Source organism: Poeciliopsis prolifica, unplaced genomic scaffold (assembly GCF_027474105.1).
Source record: "Poeciliopsis prolifica strain line A6 unplaced genomic scaffold, Auburn_PproV2 SCAFFOLD047, whole genome shotgun sequence".
Classification (NCBI taxonomy): Eukaryota; Metazoa; Chordata; class Actinopteri; order Cyprinodontiformes; family Poeciliidae; genus Poeciliopsis; species Poeciliopsis prolifica.
This window is the reverse complement of record NW_026562422.1, coordinates 334,689-349,081: the sequence shown is the minus strand read 5'-3', so window position 1 is coordinate 349,081 and position 14,393 is coordinate 334,689. Positions and strand designations below refer to the sequence as shown.

The 14,393-nt window shown below is 37.7% G+C and overlaps 1 protein-coding gene across 1 annotated transcript in view; it reads right to left on the bottom strand.

The window, feature by feature from the left end:
• akap6 (A kinase (PRKA) anchor protein 6) overlaps positions 1-13,186 on the bottom strand; it is a 165,507-nt gene extending 152,321 nt beyond the window's left edge. Inside the window, exons 1-3 of the mRNA XM_055057090.1 lie at positions 12,776-13,186; positions 5,936-6,208; positions 3,329-3,500 (exon numbers count right to left, since the gene is read on the bottom strand). Coding sequence (XP_054913065.1) covers positions 3,329-3,500; positions 5,936-6,153 — 390 coding nt within the window. The 5' untranslated portion in view covers positions 6,154-6,208; positions 12,776-13,186. The remainder of the gene's footprint in view (positions 1-3,328; positions 3,501-5,935; positions 6,209-12,775) is intronic.
• Between the last annotated feature and the right edge of the window lie 1,207 nt (positions 13,187-14,393).

Below are 14,393 nucleotides of genomic sequence, written 5' to 3'. Positions count from 1 at the left end.
TCTTATCCCATCGGCATCTCCACAGGAGGGGGGATGCCAGTGCTGTTCTCCACCTTGTTGCAATACAGAAACAATACCACTAGGTGGAGCGGTCAACCTGAGAATGAGCATAAGGCTAAGCAAACATCAAGTCAGACAGAATGTAGACTATTTCACAGCCAAGTCTTTAAATTTTATATGAGCAATTTATGCAGTAAAAATCTGAATATGATCTCAATATATTACACATTATTTAAAAAAAAAAAACTTTACGTGGTGTTTTGTTGTTCGCTATCTTACCCAGTTTAAGGCATTCTTAATACTAGAAGGCACAAGTTCTATCTCTCTATTGCTGTGTTTATTAACTGTAGAGGCACCAAAGTGACATTTCCACAAATAAAGACTGGTGACAAAAACGCATTAGTAAACACACACACGCACACACACGCGCACACACACACCCACACACACACACACATACACACAAACACACACACCCACGCACACACACCCACACGCACACACACCCACACACACACCCACACACACACACAGAATGACCTCAGAACCCAAACAGTAAGCTGTTGTTTTATGCTGTGACACAGGCATTATGCAAAAGTTTGGGTTTGTCGCTTCCCCGAACTGCACTGAGCATCAGCACATAAAATTTACATCCATCTAGCATCTCCATGTCGCAATTTCTAGACTTTTGATCATTTCAATTGTTCTTTTTTTCCAGGGTTAAACAATAACAAGTTCAAAGACATCAAACACAAGAATTGGGGGTGGGGCCTAAGTTGTTTCAGATTTTCTCGAATTAGAACAATTTCTTTTTTTTTTTTTTTTTATTCGCATCAACCCAATTTTCAACAAATGTTTAAAATTTTACAATAATGGCTCATTCAATTTATTCACGGAATATGTAATTATACAAAATGATTATATATTTTGCATAATAATTAGAACTATGCAAAATAAATTGTATAAAGATAATGTAACGTTATCCCATAAAGTCCCATTATCTTTATACAAAAATAGTCAGTTAAATCCAATAATATAGAGAGATTTACACAACTGTCTAAATTCAAACCTAATTGGTTTTTCTGGAACACATCCTGCTTTTCAAAATAGCTAGATTTTAAGTAGAACTGAAGGGTCATTCAAGAAGCTCAAAGCAAATATTGCTCATATTTTACATGCTTGAGATACATGAGCCAGTGACAGATTTATACATAAAGATAAATGATATGTGCCATAAAACATTTCTTAAAATAATAAAAAATAAAAGAAAGTTAAAAACAAAGACTGAATTTCTTTCTCATAAACTGGGATCTATTTAATTTATATATGATGAAATTATATAAAATGAAACTCTCAGAATCCAAAGCCAGTTCTGATCTGATATGCCGTTTCATCCCGTTCCACCCCTCTCTCAACAAATGCAGCATGATGCATCTACCAGGAAGTCTCAGTGCTCTCTCTACTTCCCTCTGCTGACCAGCTTTATGGAAATGCTGATTTCATTTTCCAGAAAGACTTGGCATCTGCCCAATCACTCAAGTTTGTTTGAACAACACATTTCAACAAACAGGCAGTACAAAGTACTTTACATCATAAATAAACAAATATGCAAAATCATAAAAGACACCATACAGTCAGCAATTGAAAAAAAAACAGTAACAAACATTACATTTTGATAAGTGCCATCATCAAAATGTAACACCACCTGACAGCACAGCGGTATTAACTTTCATTATCGTCAGTTGAACCATTGATTCTGGATGTGACATCATCACACCTGTCAAACTGTGGATCTTTGCTCATTGTAAGCTGCCATCTTGGTAGTTGATCATTCTGTTCAGTCACTGTAATGGCTACTTAATAGAACAGTGACAATCAGTTGCAATCAATCCAACGTCGTGTTCTTTAAAAAAAAATCCTCTAATAAAATAATGCCTCTGCATTGAATTGTGAACTAGTTGGTCAAAAACGTATTGTATTGCTTGTTCTTAATAAGTGAGCAAAGTTAATTTGGCCTCACTCTAATTCCTTAAAATAAACGTTGGTTTTTAAACATAAACATTTATACTGCAAGATCCAGATGTAGCACAGATGTCCTCCCCAGTGGAGTCTGAGATCGCTCAGATGGAAGTGTGTGAGCAGAGTCTAACATTCTTATGGGTTTACTGAATCCTTATATTTTAGAACTTCTGTATTCATCTGAAATACTTCTTGCAATAGCCGTATTATCCTTTATTTAATGTGAGGGGGTATTTATCTGCATAAAACTGCATAAAGAACTTAATGTCTCCATGACAGAAGTCATGATCCCAGCAAGGTGGCTCAATTGAAAAATATTTTATTGAGCCCAAAGGGAAATTAAAAGTTGTTGTAACTCATTCATTCTAGAACCTTCAAAGTTTTCGTAGATAATAATGGCTTTTAGCAGAAAATACTCTGACAGCAGTCTGAAGTACAGTGAATCTGAAGAAGCCTCTGGCTGAAGACATTCTGTTTTCCCAACACAATCTCTTGAAGAGGAGGGTCAGGGTTGTCCATAACTTTCTTGGTTTTATGAAGGATCATCTCCAAAAGCGCCACAGGTGTCCCCAGATAAGAACAATATTTCACTGGTTCTTCTAATAGACTTATGGAGAGATCCCACAAGTAGAGATTTAGGTTTTTAAATGTTTGTATAGAATTCCAACGCAATGATAGACAGAGCTGCAGCAAGAGTTGTCTGAGAAAAAAGAAGCATCTCTCCTCCCTTACGTTAACAGATATCCCATTCATTGCATATGAAGAAGACTCTGTCAAAATGAATTAGAGGACAAATGAAAACAAATGAAACTGCTTTCCAGCAGCTATGGCTTTGTCCTCTGAAGTTCTTTAGATTGGATCTTATCACCAGAAGCCTAGTGCAGCATGTGACAAGGAAGAGCGTTTGGTGTTTTTTCACATTTTAAAATAATATCATCAATGACTTCTCAGGTATGAAATATTGTTCAGTCACTTATCTAGAATAGAAAAGGAGCATTTGTTGATTGGCCTCTGGATTTATGCGATTGGGTGAGTGAAGGTGGGACTTACAAACTCTGAACAATAACATCTCAACCATCACTTAAATTTGAGACCTAGTAGTTGGTGAGATGGTGAAGTGCAAGTCAATAATTCCATGGTCAAACCCTGACGTAAACCTTTTTATCAGTTGTGGCGGAAGAGCGCATGCAGCGTTATTGAACAGGGAAACCCGCAACAAACAATATACCAAGAGAATTCAGAGAAAATGACTGACAGGGGTGCGTGCAAGAGTTGCCATAGTCAAAGGAAGAGCGCACTTTTTGCTTACCTTAAGTTGTACTAGGTGAACATCCACATGTCTGTGGTCACTGTCTTGTCCCACAGAGTGTGTGAGTTGAGCAACTCTGTCAGTGGTTGCTCTTAGCCACTTCTCAATCTCTGGCAGATGGAGGACGACCTTCCAGTCGGCTCCGGTGTGGAGAGGAGGAGGTTTCTTTGTCCTCAAAGTAGAATACATGAGAAATAAATACAATAAAGAATGAGAATCTACACTCAGAATCATCATACAAGTCTTCTCAGTACTAAATGTAAATTTAGCTTTCTTGGCAAATAGTTCTGATAAAGTTAAATATCTGAACAATAATATATATTTGAGTTTTGAATTGTGACTTCCAACATCCTAATTTATGAAAAATCAGCAATACCCCAAAAGTCCAATAGATATTTAAAAATAATGCCAAACCCTGGTGAGTGTGGGTTTTTTTTTTTTTTTTTTACTTTGATGGTAGCTACACAATTTTTGTTTACATTTTTTTACTTTTTGCTGAATGTAGTTAAATCTTAAACTTTGCTTAGAATAGACATACTAATGCAGCATCTCCCCTCCTTTGTGTCAAATTAGCAAATGTATTTCACTTTGTAGATGCAAATCTAAAGTTTTTAGTTTAAATTTTAACAAGAATACAGTACACTCCATAAAGACAAATATTTTTGTTGGAAAGTCCCACTTGGTGGTGTTTAATTTTCTACTTTTCATTAGCTGAATGCTGCAGTCAGAAACCTTTCCTCAAAATTCTACACCCCTGAGAAAAATGTTTTTGGAATCTTTTTGCAAATGTATTGAAAGTATTAAAAATAGAAAGCAATAAATAAGTCACATCTACAGAAGACTACACAGTCTATGCTTAATGCTTTACCGTTAAACCTCAACTCTGAGCTGTTTCTACTGATCATCCTTGAGATGTTTCTAAAGTAAACATGGAGTCCACATGTGGTCAATTCAGTTAACTGGGCTTGATTTGAAATGGACACACACACCTGTTTATATCAGGTCCCAGTTGACTGTGCGGGTCAGAGGTCAAACACCAAGCATGAATTCAAAGGAACTGTTTGTAGATCTCAGAGACCAAAATTATACAAATCTGGAGAAAAATCCAGAAAACTTTGTAAAGCTTTGAGGCGATGGGCTCAGTGGCCTCCATCATTTGGAACCAGCAGAACTCTTCCTACAGCTGGCCAGATATCCGAAACGGTCATTAACTTTTTGTGAGCCTAAGATCCCTGAACTTGATCTACATCTGTGTTGACACACTGAATAATAAAAGTCCCTTCTAAATCTAGGCATTTTATTTATGCCTAGAATAGCTTTACTTGTTAAAGTGGCTACATTTCCTTTAAATGTGATATAGCAGGAGGTCTGGCAATAGCTTCTCTAACAAATAAACTAAAAGGTGATGTCATTCAGTATCACCTTTTACAGTGCTAGAAGGAGGAGCTTCCCCTGTAAACCTCCTTCAAGTCAATGTGATGTTTCAGAACAAAGTCTTTCTGTAAGGTTTCTGTATTTTGGTTCATAAATGCAGACAGACAGTCTGATGCAGCCTGCAAGGTCTCAGTCAGAAAGGGGCTCCAATAGTTAGATTTTTTCATCTGTGAATATGTCCCCTCTGACAGGTAAGTGGAGCCAAAAGAAGTATTCAATTGTAGTGCATATACAATGAGAAGAGGGAACGTCTCTCTGCTTAGAAGACCCCAAAATTCATTGTCTCTTAATCTGGCTATCAGTTACATGTAATTATGCAAATTATTTATCTCCTCAATAGTTTTGTAAGGCAAATGCATAATGAAGTTAGACTTAGACTTAGACTTAGACTTAGACTTCCTTTATTGTCATTGTACAAAAAAACACAAGATGAATCTTGACAACAAAATGTCGTTACTTGGCTACCAGTGTAACAGAGCTAAAACCTTAAACTACACAATAAATAAATAAATACAATACAAGTGCCATAGAATACACAGGTTCAGTTCTGCTGCTATGTGCTCTATTTCAATGTGCTGAGAGGAGTTTGAGAAAAATGTAGCAATGTCCTCCATGACATTTAAGTCATCAAAACATGAACTCAACTCTGCTGTCACTTTGTCTATATGTGTGCAGAAATCCTCCAGGTCCTCCTCATCCTGCTCTTTGATTGTTGAGATCATTTTTTTTCAGATTCAGAAAATGTTTTAGCTTTCCAGTGTTCAGATGTGTCTTCGAAACACAAAGTTCGGTTTGTATGTATTAACTGCACTAATGTTGGACAGATGTTTGTTTTTTTTCCCTGGAGTTCAGTGTTGAGGACAGTTAGCTTAGCAGTTTTAGCAGTTAAAAGCAGCAAATCTTCTTTGTGCTCTTCATTCCCAGACTTTATCTCTGAAATAGAATCAGCACATCTCTGCACTTTGAAAATGACTCATCAGAGTGGAGAAATAGGTTGCTATGGTCAAGTCAAGTCACCTAACTTTTTGATCCTCCATATAAATTAGAATTATCACTGCAAAAACAACCATCACAAAACATTTTCAGTGTTGCACCCTCATTGTCCAGGAGAGGGAAAAGGACCTACACTGCAAGTTTAAACAGATATCATCATTATTGTGGGGGATTTTATACCTCTGGGAGAAGACTGGATCAGTAATAGACTCTTCACCGGTGAGGTTGGACTGGTTGCTCTTAGGGCCCAGGGAAGAGGCTCCATTCAGAGACTGATGAGCCACATCTGGACTCACAGGGGCGTTAGCTGGGTGAAGGGACGGCTCGACGTCTGTGATGAATATGAGCTTTGGGGATGGAGGCTCAGTACTCACAGGTGAGAGAGTTGCAACGCTCATGATGGTAGAGAAAGTAGAATTCCAAATGTTATTGGAGTGGCTTCAGGGACAGGAACTGCAGAGAAACAAGAGACAAAGTCTTGTGGTAAATTAAAATGAAGTCAAGTCAAGAAGACTGAACAGAAAAGAAAATATAAATGAGAAACAACACAGGCCAAGTCCAAGACAGAAGCTAATTTCCATTGTTATACAGAGGATACTGTATTCATCCGACAATCAGTTAGAAAGACTTGAGTACATAAAAACGTGGATGTCTTGATTTTTTCTGCTTTGAGATTCAGGCACACAGAAGTTATCTTTGGAGCAGCATGTCTGAAAATTAACCTACTTAGTTAACCACTTGATCTGATACTGGCATTAAATTAGCCTTCAGTAATAAAGAACCTCAGTTTTATTTTGATCTCTACAGACTTTACAAAAATAAAGTCTGTCTATGCCTCATTTTCTGACCTATTTTTTCTCCACAGCTTTGTTTTTGTTGCAAACATAAGCTGGCACTGCGTGGCATAAGCTGGCACTGCGTGGCATAAGCTGGCACTGCGTGGCACTGCTCACACACCCCCATTTATCACCCTCCACCATGTGATAATTTATCACATGGTGGAGGGAAGCAGATAACTCCAAGCATTGATTCCATCATGCCTCTGTATTTTGCATAAAAAGCAGAGGAGAAGAAGGAAACAGGAAACCTGACTCAGTCACATACTGAAGCACCCAGGCACCACTAGTCGGCGCAAAGCGTGCATCTGGAAAAAACTAGAGCAACAAGATACAATGTGAGGTTGGACACGTGTGAGCAACATAAATAAATAAAGTATGGTTCTTCAAGTATTTTCACTCAGTCCATAACCTCCTTGCCGTCACGATTTGTTACATTTCACTGGAGACAGAGAATGCTTTTGTATTATACAATGACAGAAAGAGTGGTTCACATTTTTTGCTCAATCTGCAGATCACTTCAGTAAAATAAATGATCATTTGTAGATTAGCATTTACTTTACATCTTTACAGTGACTTAAAATAAGCTTGAGAGAGATGCAATGACTTATTAACAGGTCTGTGAACGGTTTGTGACACAGCAGACACTATAGGGATCAGGAAGCAACTAAGATCCATCCTTGTGTGAAAGAAAAGACATTCAAGCTTTTTATGAACAGCCTTCGCTGCACCACTTTGACCAAATGTGCCTTCAAATTATCCTCTCACATTCGGAACAATGCATAATAATAGATACATAATCATTACAGATACATAATCTGTTATGCCTCTAACATAATAACAAATGTGGTCAGGTAAAAGAAGTTAAACTTTACACTGTTTGTACAATTATTATGCCAGTTGTCGTTTTGATCATTTATTTTAAGTTTTATTATTGAACAACTACAGCGCTCTCAGTCAATCCAAAATGTTAATAACATCTCAAACCTGACATCAATCTTTCTTTTAAGAAAGTAAAACTAAGATTTTGGCTTTTTTGGATAATATCTATGTGTGCGTGATTATTGGGCCAGTATTAGTGTGCAGCATTTATATACATTAAAACTGTATATTAAAACTGAAAATCAAGCTTCAATATTTAGTTGAACTCTAATGTTATACAAAGTACTTCAGCAAACAAAAGAAAAACAGGACACTTAAAGCAAAATCAGATTTATGAAGATAAATTTCTATGTGGCTTTTTTTTTTATAAAAGTCACCCTGTTCAGCTGATCTCAGAGAGTTCCAGAGTCTTGGAGCCACAGAAGGTTGCAGGTGAAAGGATGCAAACTGATGGAAACTGATGTGTGCTCATGCAGAGCTCTTAAAGTCAAAAGGTGGATGTTGACATGCTTCGGAAATTAGACAAGGAGCCAACTTTTACATATTAGCTAGATTTCAACTGTACAAAACAAACTCTCAATAAAAATGAATAATTTTATGGTGAGAAGGCTTACTGGCCTGTTTATGTTCTGCAGACAGGCAGGGAGAGCATTCTGAGTGGAAAATCTATCATTGACCAGATGGAATGAGATCAACAAGCACACATCACCTCTGGCAACTCTGGCAAGCAGATCTGAGTGGTGACTCCAAGCCAAGCTGTTCATGTACACCATAGTCTTTGTCATGTTTGTTTAAAACTAAATACTTATGTTTTAATAATGATGGTAACTACTGGCAAAGACTGAGCATTGAAGAAATGTGTTTTTGTCTCAGGATGAAAACATGATTAATAAAAATAAAAATCTGAATTTGGAGATAAACATCAACAGTGAAAAACAGAGTGACTTAAAAATCAACTTGATTTTATATATGAATAAATTACATTTATAAAATGTATGGTGATTTTCACTAAATGTTGTATTCAATAAATACCTCGCCTATTCAATATCTACCTTTACCTGAGGTTAAAACAAGTACTACGATTACCTACCATAACTACACAGATGATACACAGCTCTACATTATGATGCCCTCATTGACTCTGAACTCATCAATACTCTGAACAGATGCTTAGGACAAATCAATGTGTGGATGTGTCATAACTTTCTCCAACGGAGCAGAAACAAAACTATATGGTGTGCAAAATTATTTGAGTTTTGACCATATCATCATTTTTATCAGTATTTACAGACTCCACGCTGTATAAACTTGAATGTTTGTGGAGTATGAACTTATCAGCTAATGTGTATTTGTTTAATGAGGGAAGGAGGGGCCTATGGAGAACAACACTCTGTATTAATGTGTGGATAATTATTAGACAGCTTCTTGTCCTCAGATAAAATGGGTCTAAAGAGAGATTTAAGTGACTCTGAAAGTCCAAAAGTGTAAAACGTTTTTCAGAGGGATGCAACACTTCTGTAATTGCTAAAACATTGGTCAACAGGGTTGCAAAAAATGTGTTGAGAAAAAAAAATTGCAAATTAACTGGCAAAGAGTTAAGAAGAATCAAACATGAACCAGTAACCCATTATCTTCCAGTGCTGTCATTCCAGGACTACAACTTACCTGCAGTGCCCAGAAGTACAAGATGTTCAGAGACATGACCAAGGTAAGAAGGCTGAAACCTGACCTCCACTGAACTGGACACAACACTGAAACATCAAGACTGGGACAAGACAGATCTGAAAACAGACTTTTCAAAGGTTTTATGGACTGATGAGATGAGAGTGACTCCTACTTCAGAAGAATTGATGTTAACAACAAACAGCTTCTGAGAACCGGGCTGAATAAGGATGGGGGGTCTCAGAGAAACATCCCTTTAATTTGAGGAAGGCCACTTCAGTCTCAGGACTCAAAGAGAAGGGGATCTTGGTGGAGGTGAGAGCAGCTGGGGGAGAAGCCTCAATGAGAGCGTGAGACTGTGATAGAAATTGGCAAATCCCTGAAATTTTCGCAAATGTTTGCAGGTGTGATGAGTAGACCAGATGGTGTGTTACAGAGTCCAAAAGGCATGACACAAAATTTTAAATGGATGTTTTAAAGGTAGTCGTCCAGTCATGGAAGCCGTGTGGTGAAGGTGCTGGAGAGCCAGCTCTGGGAGTTTGTCTAGAATCAATGGAATATGGGAGGAACAAGGACATCAGAACAAGACTGGGAAATCCAGATCTGGAGTTAAGTAAAGGTAACCTGATCAAGGAGACAATGAGGAGAACAGCACAAAAGAAGAATTAGGAGGCACAAGATATAGTCAGGGGGCTCAGAGATTTACCACTGCGGATGCAGGCTCAGGTGTCGAAGTGCTGGCGTCCAGCTCCTTAAATCCATAAGCAGAGGGGTGGAAATGAGCTGCAGGTGTGACAGAAACACCTGCAGCAAGTCAGGATTGCTGCTATCTGGCGCCCTGATAAGGAGGGGCACACAAACTTCAACAAAGGATTAACAGAACATACAGACTATCCCAGATCCTAACATTTTATTTTAACATGATTTTTGAAATATATTTAGTATATTTAGATTTTATAGCAATTTATATTATTTTTGTCGCATACCACGAATGTACTTTAAATGAAATGTGAAAGTAGGCATAGTAATTAAAAGAATTTAGACAATGTGCATATTTGTGCATTAAAAAAAGAATAGCTACAAGATATTCAATATTGAAATGTACAAATATTTGTGGGTATGTGCAATCTTCTAAATATTCTATAAGTGTGGCAGAGAACTCCTTGTAAAACAGCAACATCTGGCTAATTGGTATTTTTTAGGAAAATGTGATAAGTACAGTTGGCTACTATTATATAAATCAGGGGTGCTCAAATCCGGTCCTCAAGAGCCACGGCCCTGCAACTTTTAAATGCATCCTTACTGCAACAGACTGGGATCGAAAGGCTGAATTCCCTCACCAGCGGTCATTCAATTCTGAGCAGGCCTGGTAATGAGCCATTCATTTGATTTAGTTGTGTTGGAGCAGGCATGGATCTGAAAGTTGCTCTTGATGACTGATATAAATAAATCCAAGGACTTAGCGCAACAGAATTTTGTGAAAACATCTTGATGCTTGAAGCATCTAGGTCGATGCATCTTGTTGGCATCGCTGACAGAAACAATCAACTGATCTGGTGATTCTCATCAGACCAGTTTCACGGTGGCTTTCATACATCTACACATCTCTGATAAAATCAGCTGGTGTGATGAGATCAGACCATAATTACAGACTTTTTCCAAGAATAATGTGAGTAAGCAAATTAACTATGAAAAAAAATAACTCTTCTGGATTGAAAAATGGAAAATTTGAAAAGCTGCTATAATAAAATTTGCATTTCCCTTAACCTTAAAAATCTTGTTGAACCATCTTTTTATTCAATTACAGCATTTAGTCTGCCTTTGATAAATGAGTCTAGAATATTAACCTTCTCTGCTTTGCAGAAGCTCATCAAATCTCTCAGATTGTGAGGATGTCTCTTGTCCAAAGGCCTAACAGTGTTCAACTGTTGGTAGATTTAGTGATGGACTCCATTCCATAACTTTGATGTTCTTCACAAAGTCATCTTTTGTAGATCTGAAAGTCACTTGGACTCAGTACATTTTTTAATGTTTGCAATCTTTTACCAGATAGCTGAAGGTGTTTTCTTTTTTTGCTTGTTTTGGTCAAATAGAGCTTTTGGAACGATGGCAGGGGAAAAAAACCTCTCTGCTAGCTCTAACCTTGCATCAAGGATCCACAAGAGCAAAATTCTGCTAAAACAGTTGAATTGTTTTCACTGTAACTGACAGCTGGTGTGAACTTAACAAGGCTGAACTCTGAAATGAATCCCACAGGCACCTCAGCACAATGACAGTTCAAGGCTGTGCATATTATTAAACCAATCTAGTTTTTATTTAGTGATTTTGTATTAAGTTCTGGAATGATGTATCATGATGTTATCTTCACCAAAACCTTGCATTTTAATAATTCTCTGGCTCTGTTAAGAGCCAGAGAATGAACCCAGTGTGAAAGCAAACCAGTAAACCAGTGTGAAAGTAAACCAATACGTTTTCTTGTTTTAACATAATCTGACAGTTGTATTACAATTAATCATGCGCAGTTTAGGATTTTAGGGCACACAGACAACAATTCTGATTACTACACTGCCAGTCAGAACATTTAATACAATAAAAAAAAGAGCAAATTATGAAAATTGACCCAGAAATTGAAACAAAGACTTACATTCTTTCCAGACTCAGCATTCTCATAGAGTTGACCATTTACGGTCGGAACTCAAACAGAAAAAACAATGCATAAGTACAGGTCTAGTCTTTAGTAGACATTGTTGAGATTTATTTACAATGTTCTCAGCTGGGAAACACAATACTGAAGTGAGCACTTGATTCAAAACTTAAGATTCTACTTTTCAAAGAGGGAAATAAAACTTTTCCAATTTCAGTTCCAAAGGACAACAGAACTCACCTGCTACCCTTTTTTGTACTACAAATGTAAACAAAATGTAGAACAAAAATGTTAAAAAGGGTTAACATGCACACTCAACCACTTGCCTGGTGTAATTAGAAACAAAACTTCTTGACATAACAAACATCTTCAGCATTTTTACTTCCAACTGTCAAGCACCCTATCTACAGTGCCCTCCATGGAACTTGATTACTCATATTTCCCGTGACTACTGGCCTCTAGATCATATTATTACTTATGCTGTGACACTCCCAGTAGTTTATAAAGATCACTAAAGGAACAGTCAAAGTATCCCATCAGACCTGCCTGCAGTAAAACAGTATTTGACAACAACTGAGCAGCATCCAGCTGGAATCAGGTCTGTGCTGACACAACATCAAATGAAATCATAGAAGAGCCAGCTTCTGCTCCATCACAAGTAGCCCATAATAATAAACAGCATAAATTTATACATTTCTAACCTCATCAGTTGTAAGGGAGCATGAATAACATGTAAGGTGTAGGCCTCTGTCAATATGCTGCAAACGGAGGAATATTAACAGAAAGAAGCAGGCCTCCTGAACAAAAGCCCAGCCAGATCCAGGGAGTCACCTCCCTCTGCTGCTGTCCAGACCCCCCACACCCCAACCCCTCTCCTCATTATGCTTCACCATCACACAGCTCAATAAAGCAGCATTCTCCTCAGGATTACAGACACACAGGCAGGAGTGAATTTCAGACATGGGGAGGGGAACGAAGCAAGTCAGAAATACGTACCACATTGCTACTCTTCCTCTCCTTCATTCCATCTTTCTGCCTTCTTGTTCTCTGTTAAATGGTAGAGGAGTCACCAACTGGGGGATGCCTGTAATGAACTGACAGTCCAACTGCAGAGAAGGCAAGATCAGGTTAAGAGAAGAAGAGCTAATGCTAACCAGCCAGCAGCTTAGCATGGGATGGTGAGATGGGGGAGAGGATGATGATGCGGCACCTTTCTGTATGGAAACAGACACTGAGCGAGAAAAAGAGAGAGAGGTGGTGGGGAAGGAGGAGGGGGGTTGGCTCTCTGTTACCTTAGAGATCGAGATGATGTGATGGAGGAGGTGGAGCTGAGCTCTGATTGGCTGGCAGGGTGTGGTGGTCCCTTTCCTGAGAGAGGAGGAGGGAGATGACAAAGCAAAGGCAGGGATGTGACAAGCAGCTGCTCCCCGATTCCCAAACAGAAAAAGAGAGAAAAGGGCCAATGATGTCCCCAACTGGCTGCTCTTAGAAGTGCAAACATTTAAAGAATGTGTTCGATGCGTCACAGTAGCTGTTCAGAACCTCCCTGTTAAAGGGAAGTTATTTCTCTCCACTCCACCTCTCTGATGACCTGGGAATCCTGGAAAAGAAGGATCAGACAGAAAATAAAGATGAATATATAATCCAAACTGAAGAGTTTCTCAAAACACTTCATTTTGTACTTATGTTGCTGAGACATAAGTACATGTGTGTACGCATGTGACCTGTGTGTAAATACAAAAGTATGTACAATGTGTATTCTCACACATTGAACAGGCATGTTTTTTTGTTTTAAAACAATAAAAAATATTGTTTTTAAATTTACAAAGGTATAAACAATAAATCCTTGATCTGGGACATTCAAGAATATCATACATTTCTTCAAACTGCATTTTACAATTTTTCCGCTGAAATTTATCAAAAGTAGTTTCATCTAAAGTGTCACACTTTGCTCTACTCATATTCAAACATGCTGTTTAGACATATTTTTTTGTTTCAAAACACTAAAACTTTTGTTTTTAATCTTACAGAGGCTTGCGAACAGTACAGGTAAATTTATTCAAGAAGATATTCAAGGAGAACATAGGTTTCTGCAAAACTCCCTCAGAAATGAAGCTACTTTTTCCAATTTTGCTCTACTTACATTCTAACATGCCATACAGGCATGGTTGTGTCTTGAGGATAAGTGCAGTTTACTCTAATTAGTGCTTTATTCTGTAACCAGGTTGCTGGTTACAGAAGCTGCCTTGCAGACTTCTGCCCAGGTCCTTCTTGAAAATGAGGTCCAGATTACCTGGTTAAATAAAGAAAATAAAAAAATTAAATTAAATTAATTTTAAAAAAATCCTCCATGGCTACATCCCAAAGTAAATGTAGAGACATGAAAAATAAAAAAAATCTTAGAACCTAAATGAAGTATGTGTAAAAATTGATAGACACTTAAGAAACTCAAATTCCAATTACTTCAGAATATAGTAAGATGGTTCTAAGAGCACAAAGAGATGTGTGGAAATGGAAATACTTATTCCAGAGTTTAAAATACATTTCCAAACTATTTGTTTTTGCAGCTGAGACAGTGGCATTCGTAATAAGCTCACAGTGAGTATAGGAGGTT